We start from the raw sequence: 18767 nt of genomic DNA, 5'->3' as shown, positions 1-18767 counted from the left end.
TTAATGGCATATTATAATAATGGATTATTAATGGTCCATAGTTATATCCGCGATTGCTTTGGGACTTCAACTCATTCTGTAGGTCGGGGTGCTCTCCCGCGCCGAGTACTGTTTCTGCGGGGGCTGCACCGCTGGTCGGGTACTGGCGGTAGGAACTCTGCCCTGCTGCACCCCTGGCTGATGTGGGATAGTCTCATTTTCAGTATGTGACTTGATTTGAGGCAATCTGTAACCAATTTTTTTGTTTGTTTGTTTTTTTGTGAAGGGAGATGGCCTGTCAGGACAGTACAAAGCTGCAAAAGCCGAGCCCGACCATGCAATGGTTGGGAGGATTGATGCTGGGCAGTGATTTTTCCCCGGTTTCCCAAATTTTGAGGCAGAGCAGTCTGGGAGGAGCTGGATTGTGCAACCCCTTTGCCACGTGTCAGGCAGGCAGCAGAGGCCCAGGGGTGAGCTGGAACACGGAGATGTTTTGTGTAACAGAGGACCAGAGGGGATTTATTTTTTTAAGACAGAAATTAAATGCTTGGACTTACTATGAGATAAATTTAAAGAATCAGCATGATTTCTTCTAAATTTGCTTTTAAGATTTATTCATCTAAAAGAATTGATTTGCATAGCGATATCAAAAGCTGGGAGTAGTTACTGCAATGGTTTGGTTGTACAAAATTAGTCTTACTTGAATAAAACCTGCGGCCCCAGCTTACATCTGGGCTGGCTTCACCCCTGTTGAAACCTCTTGCCAGAGCAGGCTCCAGGTGTTCTGCCTCCTTACAGCAACAAATGGCTAAATTAGCTTTCATGAAATGTTTAATGGGTGTGCAACATGAAATACCAGTGTTGCAGTATATAGCTTTATTAGTTGAGCTGCTGGAATTGTTTTCTGAGCTGTGTGGATCCTTAGCACTGATTGTGAAATGGAACAGAAATTATTTATTAGTCCTTGAGAGCCTTAAGACAGAGTAATACTTATTCAGTTGGAAACACAGTCAATCTTGTTGTTATAGATGCTGCTGCTTTCAAGGAAAAAGCAAACAAACCAATTTTGTTACCGGTAGCAAACATTTTTGAAGTCTTCTGGCAGGGACAGGCGCATGTCTCCCGGAAGGGTGGCGGTGCTTGTATGGCAGATCTTGAGGTTCTTCCAAATTAAAACTTAACTACAGCACTTTGTATTTAAAAAAGAAAGATCTGCCATCCCCTAGCAGCAGTGGTTAATCCCTCCAGGTGTTCCCAGTCCAGCAGAGCTATGTCAGGTCCCAGTGGGACCATATCTTTCCATCTTGGGAATCCTTAAAAATGGCTATTAAAAATACTATAAATAAAATCTTGTTTTACTCTTAGTGGTAAGGTTTTATGAGAAAGCTTTCAAAATGTAAATGTGCTTTAAATTAAGCGTTGAAATGAGGTGGTAGTTTTTATTCTAAAACCTGAGCAAACCAACCAGTTTTGTTTTTCTGCAACACAGTGTAATGAATATATGTCAAATATTTCAAGTTTTTCAACTTAGTGAGGACTTTGAAATTTTACTTTTACCAGGTCACAGAGAGAAATAAAAAAATTAATCCCTTATAATATTTCCTGTGGTATAAATGCGAATGTGGAAAAGCAGTCCTATGTAGTGCTTGTTGAGCATTTGGCCCATGCTCTTTAGCCACTGGAAACACAAAACTCAAAAATAATCTGATAAAACCTTCATCCTGTGAATGGCTCCCAATGAAACCAGGCCCTGCTGTCCCTCCCTGGTGGGCAGTCACAGTTCGGGGGGAACAGATTTCTGCTGCCATTTTTGGGGCAGAAGGAGATTCCTTGGGAGAAAACTTAGAGCAGTTTATGGGTTTCTGGCTGCCTCCTGAAGTCCTTTGCCAAGAAGCTGCTTAAAGCTCAAATTGCCCTGGCACAAGAACAGATTGCTCTGCAATGGAGAAGAGATGAGGATTGTTCCCATTTCTATTAAAAAGAAAAAAAGGAGGGGTGGGAACATAGTAAGTAAGCAGTCAATAATAGTAGTACTCAAAAAAACTAATTACTTTTGATATTTAAAAAAAGGACCCAAGTCATTCAAAAGAGCATATTTTAGCCAATTTTACTGATTATGCCTCTAGTCATGGAGAGTTTTGTATTGATCTAATCCAGGAGTGGGAATAGCTCCAGAAATGCTATTCTGGTCTGGCTCATGTTTTGCATAATATAATGCCCATTTCAAAAGTTTGGATGTGTTCATATTAATTTGCTTGCAGATAAGACCAACCAACAGGCTGTTGGTAAAGAGGAAAAGTAAGTGTGTGCAAAAAACCCCCAACCCCATACTTGACCATTTAATTAGCATTGCTGTCCTGGCTGGCTGAGAGCCGCCTGAAGAACTGCTCTTGTGAAATGCTGCTTCTGTGTGTCTTCCCTGCATTCCTTTTTGTCAATGCTTGATGCGTGTCAAGCTAGCAGACTGAGCAGAGCTGTGTTTGAACTGGACTGCAAAAATGTAGAACAGAGTAGTACTAAAGGACATAATCTGAAAACGAACGGCTAACTCATCGTACGTTCAGATCACAGTCTGGTGACTTGTGTAAAGACGATACGGTTTTTGCTGTTGTCTTCCTTCTATTTAATTGCATAAAGCGGGGAAGAGCTGGGGTCTTAGGGGAGGTGAGGGGGAAAACTATGTTGGGTACAAGCCTTCTGGTCAGGGTGCTCTTGGCTTGTCCAACAGACCCTTCTGAATATCAGCTGAATAGGGAAAATGTTGGATTACTCAGGTCAGCCTGGATGCACGGGTCTCTCCAGCCTTACGTCCTTTAGTCTGCGAGTGGCACATCCATGTTCAGTGTCCGATTCTGTCACTGGCAGAAATAATAGAGACTTTGCTGAGACCTGGGTTTGGCCCTCTAGGTCAATTAGTTTTGCATTTTTCCTGTATTTCTGCATGTTTGGCAGTAAATACCAGCACTTCATCTTATTTGTTGAGATGTATGTAAATTGCTGAGATTGTCGTGGACCATATTTGCACATTCCCACCTCTGCTGCTGATATTCAAGTAACTTGTGCTGGGTTTTTTTGCAGGACCCAATTCTGTGAATAATTCTGGGTTTTTTATTACAATTACCTGTATTGCTCTATACAAACCTTATTTCCTTCTCTGCTCCCGTGTCTCTCTTCCATGCTTATTCTGATTGATTGTCCTGTGGTTTCTCGCAGTGTGTGCCGGCACTGAGAACAAGCTGAGCTCCCTTTCTGACCTGGAGCAGCAGTATCGGGCCCTGCGCAAGTACTATGAGAACTGCGAGGTAGTTATGGGCAACCTGGAAATCACCAGCATTGAGCACAACCGGGACCTCTCCTTCCTGCGGGTAAGCAATCTTCTTTTTTTTTGTGGGAAGTAGCCATGGATGCTAGGCTGGAGAAGGGCAGGTCTCTTTCCCACCAGCTCCACTGCAATATAAGAGGATAATAAAAAAAAAGTCACAGATGTGCAGAGAACAAGACCAATGTCACTGCTGTGACAGATGCTCGGAGTATGCGTCATTTAGATTTATCCAGGACTCGGGGGAGAAAGCCGTGTCACTACACAGAAAGGTGACATCTTGTAGGTCTCTCTCACCATGTGTTGCCAGGAGGTATGGAGCAGGTAAGGTATGGTTTAGGAAGGTCAGAGAATCATGCAGGTAAGTACTGGAGGCTTGGAGAAACTAATACTAATGAAATACTATATGTGGACTGGTTGATAGACTAAGGAAGGGAAGGACCCTGGGCAACATTTGTGGCGCATTTAAGAAAAAGAAAAAAAAAGTTATTTCTGAATGAACGTAAAACCCTCTTCATGTACAAGACTGGAGTTAGGAGCCTAATTTAATCTTCAGCATCCAGGAGAAGACTGTGATCGATGAAGGCTGTTCTGCCACCGTGGGGCCTGGGTTTTGCACTTCCTCAGCCCTCCTAGCTTCAAATTTTGAGTAAACATCATGCTTTTGCATTTGTGAAGGAACATTTCAGTGTGCTTTGTACATTCTCTGTTAGTGTGCAAGCAACCACAAGAATGGAAAGGTGAATGCCGAATTAAAAAAATTTCAGCCCACCATTATTTGGTGTTCCAAAACTTACTATGTTTGAAGAAATATCGTAGTAAAGGAGTGATCCAGTGCACTCAGGTGGGTATCTGAGGATGCTGCAAACGATGTGGCTGCAATGTGGAAGAAACTGCTATGTAGGTATGAGGGCTGTGGTAGAAAAGGCAGCCCGTGGGAGTGCAGTTGCGGGCTGTGCTAGTCATACTCTCCAACAGAAGTTGTCAAACCGTGACAAGAGATAAGGGTTCATGCCACTCGTATCGTATGGTATCACTCGCATAGTCTTCTGCAAAATGCTAATGTCAGGTTTCAATATGCGTGTCTGTATGTAACTGGCATTTTCATAAAAAGCACGAAGGGGGAGCGGTGAAGCTTAAGTCCGGCAGCAGGAAGAGGGTGGCAGGAGTCAGCCCTGGCAGGTTGTGTTACACTCAGTCATTCGGTTTGCTGGGTCTCGGGTGAGCCTAGTGCTCAATTTCAGTTTGTAAAAATGTGAACTTTCCATTACAGGTTCTAACAAAGGCAAAGCCGATTCTCCAACAGTGTGTTTAGCTGTGCTTTACATTAAATTTGTTGGGGATTTCAAAGGATTTCCATTCTATATGTTGGCCTATATTTACTCGAAGTGTGCACCAGGCTGCTAAAAGATCTGTGAGCAAAATTCAGCTACCAGATATGTCTGGAGTAAAGTTTGGGGTGCTAATTGCACTCAGACTAACAGGTTGCTTGTTAATTTGAGCGACGAATGCCTAGGAAGTAAATGCTATCTATACATTTCACAGTTGTGACAGGTGGGGAAAACACATATGCTTGTGCTGTGAAATAGATATAGCCTTGGTTCAGCTGGACTAACTGGTTCCCACTGTGTTAGACAGGCAGCAGATAGATACCTCCTGCGCCAACGGGATCCCTGTGCTGATTCAGGCATTGCTGGAGTTTCAGGTGCCTCCTGAAACCCCTGACTGGGCCATCGTGCATGGCTCAAATTCATCAACGGACGGTTCTCTCACTTTGGCTTTCCTTCCTTCCTACGCTGCCTGCTGGTAGGTAGGGAAAGCAAATTATTTGGAAATTAGGGAATTAACATTCCTTGCAGAGAGCTGCCATAAGCAGAGTAAAATACTAGTGGAAAGCGCACAGTAAAATCAGCAAATGAGAGGAAGAAAGAAGGGCCCCGGTAGAAAATGAAGGTGGTTTGGTCACTTGTGCTTTTTGGTGACAGTTACTATTGCTTTTTTATTAGTTTTATTGCTTCTCTTACCTGACATTGCCCTCTCGCAGATGTCTCGGCAAAAAGCAGAACTTAAAACAAAACCCAGCAAACTGGAAGTCTAGTTAACATGATAAATTGTAGTCATTGAAATAGAAAACCAAACAGAGGAGAACGTGTTCTTGGTGAAGCAAATAAATAAATAAAAGTTGGCATATTTACGCCGATAATTCAACATTCATTAGTTAGGCAGTATTACTGGTTTTATCGTTTAATGGCAAATGAAGGTGGCAGATGGGAGATAACGAAAAGAAAGGCTATTTGTTTCTCTCAGACATAAATATGGTGAACTCGTTGCACAGGATGATGCTCCTGCAGTCTGCTTCCAATTTTCCTTAGTCTCTGTTGCAATAATTGCCCTCTTTTGCCACCACATGGATTTCAGGTAGGCAGCTGACATACCCCTGGGTTATCTGTATGCCCAGCTGATGAGTGCCTGGCTCTGTGTGCTGCCCGCCTACCTTCTCGTTAGTGCTCGGCTTAGCTGGGCAGCCTCTCACTCCAGGACAGAGGGAAGACCTAGCGAGCTAGGCAGGCTGCACCTTTTTATCATGCAGTAATAAACTAATACCATAAATGAATTGAAGTGAAAAAAACACCCTATAATTTTATTTACCCTGGAGAGGAACATTAAAAGATCAGCATCCTATCTCTCATATTTATTTAGACATTTATTCCCTAAGCAGATTTGCTTTACGTCTGTGAGTTAGCTGTCTGGATATCTGCTGATTAAGACTAAAAAGGGCTGCCAATCACCTGAACGAAATGTTCAACCACTTAAACTTCCAGGCCTGCAAGCGAGCGTGTGGCTTTGAGGTCATGAGGAGCTTCATTCATGTAAGAAGGGATGGCATGTACTAGTGGGTTCTTCCTAGCTTTTTCATATGCATGCAGAGCAGGAGTATCAATCTGCTGGTATAGTTTTATGTACTTTGCTTTTGCTTCTGCTTGTGTTACAGCCTTGGTATTGCTTGCCTGTGGGTGGCCAAAACAAGAGTGAGCAATTGCAATGTGAAGTTGTCCTCTGCGTGTGCTACCCTCCAGCTCCCTCAATTCTCTTCCTGCTGCTCGGTGCTTCCCCGTGCCGTGAGTCCTGGCAGAGGAGATGAGCACTTGGTGGGAGGAAAAAATGTGTCTAAGCCTGAGTGCTGGGAAAGGCAAGATGTTTCTGACTGGGCTTTCTTTGTTTTCTTTGTTATTCTTCTGAGGCTCAAACTACCCACAGAAAATGTACGCTAAGGTAATTCAATCTTTGGAGTCCCACCACTGCCAGCTTCAGCAATGAAATGAGGCTTAAGTTAACGCACCACATTGCTGCTGGAGTAGCACCTCCCTGTCGGGGCCAAGGCACGCTCTCCACTAGCATAGGCTGCAGTGGGGAAAGGCACTTAACTGTTTCCAAGAGCATGGTTGAACTGGGCAGGACAAATAATTGGGTGGAAAACAGGCCCTGAGAGTTCCCTTGTCCCTGTCACATGTGCGGGCTCACCCAGCGAGTCAGCAGTGATGGTGGGAAGAGGTCGGGCTCCATCTCCCACCGCTTCCCAGCCCACCAGTGTCCTTCAGCTAATTGCGTGGGCCAGGCTTTTGTGCTACGGCTTGCTCTGTGAAACTAGATAAGCTGATCGAGCTGGTGCATGTCTTGAGTCTTGCCAAGGCTAGAGCTGAGATTTATTTCCCTGCTTTGGATTTCAGAAAAAATCTTGAGAAAAGCTCATATCAGGCACTGGTTCATATTGCAAACGACTGTTTGGTTTTAGAAATGGGAACCTATTTCACTTTCACTTCACAAAACTGACAGCTTGTATGGTGGACAGTTCTTATTTCTTAATAGCATCTCTGTATTCAATTTTCAAAATAAAATACACAATTAGTATACCACAAAACAATCTTCTGCAAACACTCTTGTTCTGTTAAACACATTTGTTAAATGAGAGTTATCTTTGACTAATCCCCAGGCTTTTAGCAATTCAGTCAGTAAATTGTCTTCTCACGCCTGGATTTTATTTAACCAATTCAGATTATTTATTTTTGAAGACATGACCAAAGTTCTGTGCTGTTCCATGCAATAACTCTCCCAAATGATTATGAAACTTATTTCTAACTGCAATCAGCAGCCTTCAAGAATGATCTACCACCGCTTTATAAATTCTTTTTTCATTTACCTCTGTGGTGCCTCTGCAGCACCCTCAGCCGCAGCTGTGCTGGCAGCTATCTGCCTGCCATTTAACAGGGTGGGTGTTGCGCGGTGGGCAGCTCTACAGCCGCGGCACTTACTGCATAGCCCCGTCCTCCTTTTGTCAGCATACCTGACTGCGTGCTCACTGAAAACCTGCGCCAGTCCGTGCTTACCACATTCCTTACAATCACGTTTAGGCTTTGTGGCAGATGGGATTTGGGCGGTTGGGGTTTATCTGTTGTTTGCTTCTGGTTGTGTTATAGCCTTGGATGAAGACTGGGTGAGACAGACCCCTCTGAGCGGGGAGGACTGCCAGAGCAGCCACAGGAAGAGTTGGTTGCAACCCATGCTGCCTGGCCCCCAAGCATTCAGAGCTGCTTCTGGGTTTTGGGGGTTTTTTAATTTAAGAAAAAAAAAAAAAACAAACCTAATTTTTTTTTAAAAGCTTTTTGGTCTTTTATACCACAACAGGTCTAAGCAGACCCTTCTGAAAGCTCTGGCGGCACAGCTCAGTGGAGATGTGGGCATGAAGAGAGCCTGCAGCCTGAACAGGCGTGTTGGGAAGGGGAATGCAGAGACAGGAGGGTATTGCCTTGTCCAGTTTGCTCGGCAGATTGCTGTGGTGATACATATGGCTCCTGATGGCCTGGCAGCACAGCTCTGCATCCTCTTCTGCAGCAAAATGGTATCTTAATTCCCAGCTGACAGGCTTCGATAAGGTCCTAGCTCAGCAGAAAGGGAGTGGGATGTGGAGCGGAGTGCCTGTCAGGAGTCCCCAGAAAGAGACGCTGTGTTTTTGTGGAGGGGGATTTTCCCCAGAACTGCTTTGAAAGCATTGCAGTCTGGCCATACACCAGCACAGGGATTTTGAGAGGGGTTTGCTGGGCAAAGCTGCCCTGTAGCATTTTTCCCGCAGTGAGCTGCATCGGGAGGGCCTTGCCAGCATGTGTTTTGTCTTTGGCAAGCAAGAGGCAAGGTGGCCTCCAGGTAATTACGAACCTGGAAATCAAATACACATATCTGTGTATTTGTAATTGCCCTTCTAGGACCTTACCCATTACAAAACGAAGCATAAAGAGCTGAATGGTGTGCCAGCAGCAGCATGAGGGGCAGGGCTGTGCGTGCCACACAAATCAAAAAGGAAAGAGGACACCTCTGACTTGCTGTGTAAACCTGGCTGGGGCATCCTGCACACACAGCAATAAACACAACTGCTGTGCTGGGTGGGTTACAATAGACAAAAGGCATGCCAGGCCCTGCTTCTGGCGTGGATGAAATGTTTTACACTGGCTGTGATCAGCTACCAACTGTGCTGGGTGAACCCGAGCCATGGTTAAAGTGAGTTGTATCCCAAACTCAGAGGGTGGAGTGGAGCAGAGGTTAACTGCAAAAAGTACGTGTGATACAGCTCTCCTTCAGGAGGACAGCTTCTTCAGCCATTTCCCATTGCTGTTGCAGAAACAGCAGCTTAAAGTAATCCCAGTAGTTTAAATTGGTTTAAAAATGGCCAGGGAGTGTTGATTGCCAAGGTGAGGAGCGGCACAGCTTTGCAGGGTTTTCCAGACCTGTGCTGTGTTCAGAAGCAGGTAGTGAAATGGGAAGCCCATGCTGTGGCTGCGGTGCGTAGCTGCGTGCCAGGTGCTGTTACAGTAACTGGTGTTCCTGCTGCCCTCGTCCCTTGATGTGTGGGACAGTGCTGGGGTGGTTGGTGCCTGGTCCCTGCCGTTGAAGTTAGTATTATCTAGTCCCTAACATAATCTCACCCAGCTCCATCCCAACCCCACCACTCCCAGAGCCTCCCAGCCGGTAGGTAAAAGACATGCAGTGGTTTCTGGCCTAAACATGCTCAGAGGTGTTAACGTTATTTTTGTGCTTCAGTTGCTTTCCCCTTTGCAATACGCTGATAGGAAAGCATCCGTGTCTCTGCACGCATCTGCTTTCCTGTGCTGTCCCACTCGGGTGTCTGAAAAGCAAGAATGTTCTTGTAGCTCCACAGACTGCCCTTAGAGGCCTCTGTGCCTCCCTTCCATGGATGCTCAAAAACCCCTTTTCAACAGTCTGTCTGGTTTCAACGTGTTTTTGGTAGATACAGGACACGGTACTGCTTGATTTGTGCCTCTGCCGAGGCTGCTCCGGTGTAAGTCTCAAGCTGCTGCTGGTGCATCTCCTCTGATGGATGCAACATGGCAGCGTGGGGACCCAGCTCACAGCTCCCCTGCCTTCCCCGCAAAGGCTGCCTGCGTGGCTGCCAGCGTCCCATCGCCTCCCTCCCCGCTCTTCTGTCACGATTTCCCCCTCGCGCCTGGCCACGCTTGCCTACTTGGGGACGCGAATAATCCCGGGCAGCCGACGACCCCCCTGCACCCGCCGTGCCGCCCCCGCCACGGGCAGGAGGAGTGCGGGGTTAAACAAACGCGTTTGCTTTCGCTCCTGGCTTGGCCCTGCGCTGAGCACGGCGGAGCTGCAGAGCGTTGAGGGGTGACCCCAAGCCCTCTCCCCACCTCCTCCTTGCCCTGCCATAGTGGCCTTGCTTGCTGTGCAGCTATTTCTCTCTGGCTCTTGCAGAGCCTTTTTTTAACATTGTTTACAAACTTGTCAACTTCATCTCTCCAAGCAGCTAATGTTCCCACAGCCAGGTTTTGACATGGGTTTTATGCTCCTCCTAGCCCTATTCTTTTATTTTTATAGCTGTCCTGGGCATTGCAACAGGCAGAATAACTGGCCTATGAGGCTCCTTTCTCTTCCATACACAACACCAACCTTGTCTCCTTAATATAAACTAAAAAAACCACTTGGTGCAATGTCTCTTTCCCCTCTCGTCCCTTCCCTACCAACAGTGCAACGCCAGTAAGCAGCCCAGATCAGCTCTGCAGTGGAATCTGGGCTTTGTTTTCGGCCGAGAGAAACTTAGACCCTGCAAGTTGGTACTCTTCTGCTTGAATTAAAATTTTAGCTTCTGCAAAACAAACATAGAAGAGAATTAATATACAATTCATCCTCAAGCTGGGTTTGCCAAGCCATAACCAAATATGTGTACATTAGCTATCGCCCCATTAATTTAGCAATTATTTTTGGTGGCTTTGTATGAAAGATGTAGTTTGAAATAACCACTTGTGTTTAGGAGGAGAGTCGCGTGCTGTGGAAATGCGGGCTCCTGTTTCAGCACAGGCATGGACTGTAAAGTGGCCTTTTGCCTCTGTGTGTGTCAGGCACTGTGTGGCCCCCGCCAGAGGCATTTTCTGGGGACCAGTGGTAATGGAGGAGGGCTGCAGACAATGCCCTTCTCCAGGGGAGGCCAGGTCTGTGGGGACAGCACTGGGCTGCGTCTCACATCCCATCTGCTGCAGGGCTGTTCTTGGGAGCGCTGCTGGAGGCACAAGCGGCTACTGTCCCTGTGTCCATGTCTCTGTGATCGATCTGCTGTATGAAACGTGCCGTCATCTGCGTGGAGCAATGAGTAGGTGGTGTCAATAGGCCCTTTGCTGATACACATCCCCCCACGTATGGGGAGTTCAGAGAGTTCCCCTGCTGGGGCTCTGGGAGGATGTGGAGATGGATGCCAACGTGGGACATCATTTCACCCTTCTCTGGGTTGGCAGTGGCTGAGAGCTTCCCCAGCTTTCCTGCAGGCTTTGCCTGTGTCTCCTTCAGTTGGGAGGAGTGTCCTTCAGCTGTATCACACGTGGAGATGAGAGGTAAAGATGTGAAGTCCAGGATGATAAGGAGTCTCTTTAAATTGTCTTTTAGCATTTCCTTTTCAGCTCCCATTGTAGGGGAGGCACCCCACCTCCAGCTGCCCGGGAAGCATGTCTGATTCATGTGCGTGGCAGCGGTAGCAACTCTGGAGCAGGAGAGAGATAAAAGAAGCCTGACTTAAATTATTCAGAGTAACCCAGACCCACGCACATGCATGAGATCAGTAATATCCTTTTTGCTTGCTATCCTGTTGTTGTGGTTGCAGCAAAGCCACCCTTCGTTAGGCAGAGCAAAGTGCTGGGGAGGTGATGTGGGGTGGCTCTCCCATGCCCAGGGGCTGCACTGGACCTCCTCGTGATGCGAGACAGGGGTCTGGCCTTCTCGCTGGTCCTGCTGAACCTCAGGAGCCCCTCTGGCAGCTTTTGGGTGCTGCAAGGGTGCCTGCAAGCCCAAATGGCATGGGAGGCACTGTATGGGAGCGTTCCCACTTCTGATGGGCTGCCAGCCATGGCTGCAAGTGATGTTTGCCATTCAACAGCATTGCCGCCCCTTCCCAGCCCTGTTGCTGGGAGATTATGAAGTGCAAGATGCCTCAGTACCAAAAGTATGCCCAGGACACACAGGGTTCACCGTTCCGGGTGGAGTGCTTTCCAGGTTTGGCAGAGGTAACACAGTGGGTGCCAGCTGGCAGCAGCTCAGCCTGGGCCGGTGCGTGGAGGATGCTGATGGTAGGGGAAAGCATTTGGAGGAGCTGCCATTGCCCTGGTAATGTCACGAATGTGTCTGGGGGACCTTCGCTTAAAATGTTGAGCAGTCTGTGAAATGAATTCCTCCTCCTGCTAACACAGATCTTGTTCCCTTCCTTAACAGCCTGCTATACTGGGCTGGTTTTTGGGGGTACATGCTGACCCCAGCTGTTCTTTCATGATGAACGTGTGCTGCTGGAAACACGTAACTCCTTGGGCAATGTCTGCTGGGGATCTTTGAAGTTCAGGTAAACCTCCTGCCTGGCTTTGCCCTTAGTCAGTCCGGGGCCAGCACTGTCACCTCACTGGGCCACGGTACAACCTGCCTTCGCCTGCGCACGGCCAGCAAAGCGTCTGAGAAACTTGTGCTTTCCAACTGGTCCTCGTGCTTGGAAGCTTAGTCACCGATGAAAATACAGATCAGGAATTGAATTAAAAATTTAACTGTTGGGATCCATGTCTCTGTCCAGGCTTGTTTTTTTAAAAATTAAATGCAGACTATTCATTAATTTCTTTTGCTGCTGTTTAGCATCTCACCAGACTCTTCCTTCTGTCTGTCCTGGAAGGGGTCTGATGTTGTCAGCTCCTGTGCATCTGCAAAATATATGTGGCTAAGCCAAAACCCAGAATCTGCTGTGATAGATACTATAAAAATGCTGGCAGTAGAGTGGAGAACATTATTAAAAATAAAACAGTGCAAACCTTCTTAATTAGGTGTTGTTTCTCTTAGAAGCTGATCTTCCCTCTAGGTGTGTGAAACCAATTATGCCCTCCCTTTCAACCACCTTATGCTGTTAATGATCTTACTCTTGTTAAATGTAAACCTCTCCCCTACTGATGCAATTGGAAATGCTGGCCTAATTGAAGTTGGACTAAAGCAAACAATGGAGTAAAGTTAAACTAACTAACAAAAAAAAAAAATAGTTGTAAATGCTGCTTTTAAGTTATAAATGTATTTATTAGTTTATAAAGCAAATTAGTAGTTTTCTTCCAACCATAAAAAGAAAGGTTCTTTGGTGTAAACTGTGAGTGTAACGAGTTTTCCAGCCTAGTCTTAACCCTAGCTAGGAGGTGGCATAAAATCTACCATTTCATGCTGTTCACTGACAAGCTTTGCTCAGGTGTCGTTAAGGCTTATTTATTCTCTTCTTTGCCTACCAGCCCTCTCAACTCTTTCTGTGGAACAGCAATTGAAGTCAGGAGGCACAGACAAGGTATAGATAGGCATATAGATATATAGGTAATTGTGGTATAGCAGCCTGGACTAAGTGGAAGTATTTTATACTTTCTTTTGAGTGATGTTTTTCTGTTTTCTTGACCATTTAGGTAATAGGTTGCCAATTTTTCTTTTAGCCCTCCCTCCTTCCAATACCATTTTACTATGGAATAAAATGAAATTAAACAAACCAGCTGTCAGAGAGCTGAATAATCTTGCATTGTAATACACTGACTCAGAGCCCTGGATCAATGGGCTTGAATTGCTGTTAAAAGCTGTATGAAAGAGAAAGCAAAGTCTTTTGCTATAAGCTGTGTCAAGGGGTGGAGGAGCAGAGGGATGGATGGAGGCTTAGCCAACAGTTTTTGTGCTAAATCGGATCAATTTTAAAGGTTTCCTCTGTAGATGGCTGCCGGAGGGCTTTTATAGTTCAGAAATGTCAGCACAATCGTGCAGATTGCAGCATTCAGCAACAGCAACACTCCCACCTCAAACCTGATACTGGCTCTGGGCCATCTAATTACAGCCCCACGTGTGTCGCCCCGGGCATCCTGTGTGGGTTCCCAGGAAGTCCGGGGTGGAGGGAGAAGTCAGCCTTCCTGAATGTCCACCTCAAAAATAGCATGTCAAGGGAGCGTTCACAAGGATGTGTCCTAAGGATGCAGCAAAACCTGCTCCGTTGTGTGGGGCTGGTCTGAGGAGCCAGGGAGACTGCAGCTGGGGGTGATAGTGGATGTGGCTTTCTGAGATTGAGGTTGGGTTTGCTCAACCCAACAAGCAGCCAGCAGGGACATCTCTCTTAACCGCATGGTGGCTCCGAGTGCTGAATTCTATGGGGTATGAAATCAAGTACCACTGACTTCTCGGGTGAGATGTCCCCAGTGTCAAACATCATCACAGAAGGGTGGAATGAAGAGGTTTTGGTTAAAGTGACAAGGACCTAGTTCAAGGCAGTACTTCTGCAGGTAGTTAAGCGCAACTGGTCTCATTGACTTCTGGTATTGGTGTTTGAAGTTAAGTAGGAAGGTAATAGTGTTTTTGCATGCTGTATTGAATAGCGTGTAATGTTTCTTTTCCCCCTTTAGTGGTGATTAGTCCTACCAGAGAGGAAGAAAAGTGCTTTGAGGTAGTCTGGACATAATAAACTTGAAAAAGTCAAAAGGCAAGGCAGAAATATCATGCCAACTTTGACAAACCTGTGCTGTTTTGTGCAAGAAAAATAAGTAGTGATAGCTTAAAATTGCTCAATGGAGAGAAAGACTATACCAAAAATACATTATGTAGGACAGTTTTTGCTCATGCTTTAAGGAAACAACTGTAATGAACCCAAGATGGAGAGGAGACCCTCAAAGTAAATGCTGTTCAGTTTGAATAGGGTGGACTGGACATTGCCAAGTGGTCCAAGAGCTTGAATGGTGGCCAGAGCCTGATGTCGCCACTCATTCCAATTTCTGATGTTTTGGGTTTGATTCAGACCCTGAAGTGCCAGCAAAGAAGCTGTAGAACATTAGAAGTTGTTTTATAATTCTGGATAATCATGGTGATGGTAGAAGTATCTGCATCTTGCTGCAGGGGACAACCGGTGAAACACCGACAAGGAAACCCACCAACACCCATGGCTACCTGCAGTTATATTCCCTCCAAGCAGGGAAGCCATTCCACCTCAAGTGATGGGGAACATCATTGCTTTAAACCATTTTCATACCAACATTGCTGGTTTACGCATAGAAGGACTCCTCCTGCCTTGAATTTGAAAGGGGGCTTCTGAAAACCACCCCACCAGCCCCGTACCCATCAGCTTCCCCTCCAGAAAGGGGAGAGTGAAAGGGACGGTGAGGCACATGTCATATTGCTGCTGTAAATCAAAAGCAACAACGCTGTGTAATACATACCTCAGGAATGATAATGATAGTTCATCCTTCAAAAGTATGGTGCGGAGCGAAGGCCTGAGAAAGGAAAATCCATAATGAATATCGGGGAATTAATGGCTGTCTCTGCAAAAGTGTGGAGTAACCTCTCAGGGAAGCAGAAGACGTTACTGGATTCCTTTCAAACCTGCTGAGTGATCAACTAGAAGAAAATGTATCTGTTGTAAAGAGCTGTCTTGCTTTGATATGGGTGTGGGAAACCTGACCTAATAGGTCTTATAGATTGCTGTCATTTTTGAAATACCGTTTTTAATTTCTTTCGAGTCTGGTGAATTTTTAGGTAAAAGGAAGAAGAAGGGAAATGGACTCTCTGCAACCTCAGTTATCTTTGGTTTATTTGGAAATGGCTCTTGTAGTTGAAAGCACAGAAGATGATTAAGGAAAACGAAAAGGAAACTGCAAACCTGCATCCTTCCTGCATTTCTGTCGCGTTCGTGTGATATTCTCATGAGCAGGTGGTACCTTGCCTTACCTTGCCTAAAATAGGGAAACTTATGAAAAACAGCCAGTACAGGAATTCCTATGGATTTTTTCCTGCAGAAAGGGATGGGGTGAATTTCAGTTCTCGATAATTGTCAGAGATGTGCACGCAAACAGAAATAAGAGGAAAATATTTGGAAATATTTATGCTGTGTTAAAACTACTGTCGAGAGCAGACATGCAGGTTAAACCTAAAATGTTTTGCTGGCATTTCTTACAGTCACAGTTATCTGACTGGTGGCTGGGTATCCTCCTTCCCTGCCTCCTCTGCCTATTTGTTTCCTGAAAATGCTGATATTTATAATTGAGGCCAGGTGAGGTCTGTCAATTTAGCAAACTGTGAGCTGATCCCAGGCATGCTGTCAATTAGCTCTGGTGCCCGGCATCAGCGTGGCCGGAGGTTATGGCAGCGGTGCCTGGTAATGACGGCTGATGCTGAAACACGCTCCCTTGTCAGCTAATCATTTTAGTGCCAAAATAATCATTTGATGTCAGCAGAACTGCTGGTTTTAAACTAAAGATTATCCACTACTTCATCTCCTCACTTAGCTGTGGAGCTGATTTGTTTCAGCTATATATCAGTTATACCCCCAAAACAACACTCAGTTCACTTGTACCATGTGAAATGAAGATAAAATGGGTTCAGCTGCTAACGATAGATCTTCCGTTACAGACCCTCTGTCCCTGCACATAAATACTCATCACTGGGGAGTGAGTATTCATTCATTCCTGGAGCTGCTTGTGCTCATTTCATTAGGATACAATGAATTATTTTAGCAGAACAATGCATATATAAGAATAAAATGCGGTTAAAAGGCCATTTATTTCTCATGCTGCCTGTAAGTGTCCCTGGTCGGGTGACACCAAAATCACTCAAACTGATCAAATGTAAAATCAAATATGTATGGTTAGAGTCTGTTGGGAATCAATGTGTATCGTGTGCAAGGAAATCCAGTCATTCCAAAGCAAGTGTTTTCACTCGGTCTTTTCCTTGATGTTATTATGGCCTTTTAATCAAAAATTTCTCCATTACCGGTCAGTGAAATGGAGAAATTTTGCTTCATTTGCAGTAAGGACCCCTCACCTTGCAAATCAGTCTGGCGCATGCTCAGCGCCAGCACATGCCTAGACTACGCTGATGGAATGGCAAAGTCCCAAAATTGTTAAATAATGGCATTGCTATAGATGTTCTTAGTAGGTAAGCCAGCATCTCCTTGGGCAAGAAGAGGTTCAGCACATTTAAATCTATACCAACTTCGGTATGTTTGCATCTTTCACAGCAGCCCTGCCGTTGCCTGCTTTGGGGTTGATTCAGCTTCTGTCGGTGGACGTGTGGCTGAGCAGTGTAGGGCTAAATAGAGCTCGCTGGAAGTATTCAAAAAGCAATTTTGTTAAAATACCATTTTACTTTGGCTTTGTAATCCTGGTGTTTGACCAAAAAGTGTTGTTCTTATTTAATAGGAGAGGTAATTAATAAGTATGTTTTCCCCCAATGGACTGCAACGATGCAGGTATTGCATGCCCTTTATCGCTGGAAAGTTCCTCAGTTCTTCCTGCTGGAAGCATTCAACTCCATACACCCGTCGTGTTCTCTGGTGTTCCTGAGATGGAGTGAAACGTTTGTTCAGCGTCAATGGGAGATACTGGGTTTATGGTACTTGCCTCAATGTTATGTTTTCAGTACACAGAGGTTTAAAGTGTGTGGTTTGTGGTGTGAGTGGGTGCTTTTCTGTGCACTTGGCTCTCTTTGGTCACCTTTTTGTTTTCCAGCTTCCATTAGAAACGTGCTGCTCGGGAAGACAGCATGTGAGGAAACCCAAGGGTGCTCTTGGGAACGAAGAGGTGCACTGGGAGTCTGTCTTCCATCGGGGCAGCTGGGTTGTGTCCTGCGGCGCAAGCACCCATGCCCCAAGGGCTGGATGGAGAGGGAACAGTTCGAGGCAGGAAAAATTCCCCTTCATCCAACTGTTTTGTACCTGGTTTGATGATTTTGATAGTGTTTCCTCTTGTTAGATTTCTATCACAGCAGCACGTGGTACCTGATTTGGGCAGTAGAGATCCTGCTGTGGATCCGTTGCGATGCTTGCATGCTGTTGTGCACGAGGGAGAAGTAGAACTACCTGCGGGTATGTTTATTTTCTGAAAAAGGATTTTTCAGGTGGCATTCGGAGTGCCCTGTGTTAGGAAGTTTTCCATCTTTCCTTAGGCAGAGCGGTGGGAGAGGGGAACATTGTAAGGTTTCTTAATGCCCCGTGTTGGGAGGTGCAGGAGCAGCTGTTTCCAAGAGACCTTACGCTGCTCCTTAGTCCTGGGGCTGGTGTCCTCAGCTCGATCTGCCTGACGATATGAATGTGAAAAGATCAGCACTGAATGGAAACTATTTCAAATAAGGTAGTCTGTGCACACTTGCACAAACACATCAGAGCCAGCTAAGCCTGCAGCCAGGAGCTATAAAATTCCTATTTATTTAAATGACTTTGAATAGAGTTCACACACTCCCTGAGATTTCAGTTTAAAAAGAAATAATTTTGATTGCATTTCTGCACGTTAGCTCCTCCCATAAAATGTCACCTTTCTCCAAACATGCCTTCAGATTGTGAGATGTCATCTGGTTTTTGGTTTTTCTCCTTTTAAAGTTTTAGTTGATTGTTAAAGCCCTTGCTGAACTGCCATACCTAAAGTGTTGGGTTTCAGCTCTCATCTCTTGAAGGAGATTACACATCTTTTTACGTCTAATAAGGGCTGAAATTTTGTTAGGTGAAGCAAGTGGCAGTTTTACGATGTCTGCTGCCTGTAACTATGCCTGCAACTGCAAGGAGCCCAAACCCGACGGCTCCTTAGGCAATTTTAATTTTTTTTCTCCCATGAAATTTTAATGCTGCATCATGCCATGAATTCATAGCGGATGCAAATATTTATCAGATCTGCTGCAGACAGTGTCCGCTGGAAGTTAATTTGCCAGAAGGATGAATCCTGTTGTGTCTGGTTATCAGGGACTTCTCAGAAGCAAAATAAGGAGGCCTTCGTCTTGGGTTTCAGGAAAGCTCCCAGTAAAGGCTCCTCTTCTTTCCTTAAATAAACATCATCTTCATCCTCCAGAGGCATCTCAAGAGTGTTCCTCTGGCGCTCTTATAAAGCAGAAAGGGCTCTTGTCTGATAGCACTTTTAAGAGGCAATGATTTTTCTTAGCC

At 45.5% G+C, this 18767-nt stretch overlaps 1 protein-coding gene across 1 annotated transcript in view; it reads left to right on the top strand.

The window, feature by feature from the left end:
• The window catches only part of ERBB4 (erb-b2 receptor tyrosine kinase 4), a gene marked incomplete at its 5' end in the record, with an annotated part of 635614 nt that overhangs the window by 240755 nt on the left and 376092 nt on the right, over positions 1–18767 (top strand). Inside the window, one exon of the mRNA XM_082001544.1 lies at positions 3193–3344. Coding sequence (XP_081857670.1) covers positions 3193–3344 — 152 coding nt within the window. The remainder of the gene's footprint in view (positions 1–3192; positions 3345–18767) is intronic.

Source organism: Phaethon aethereus (assembly GCF_964289735.1).
Source record: "Phaethon aethereus genome assembly, chromosome: 6".
In the NCBI taxonomy this organism is placed as follows: Eukaryota; Metazoa; Chordata; class Aves; order Phaethontiformes; family Phaethontidae; genus Phaethon; species Phaethon aethereus.
The sequence above is the reverse complement of the archived record's forward strand: the minus strand, read 5'-3'. Positions and strand labels throughout refer to the sequence as shown.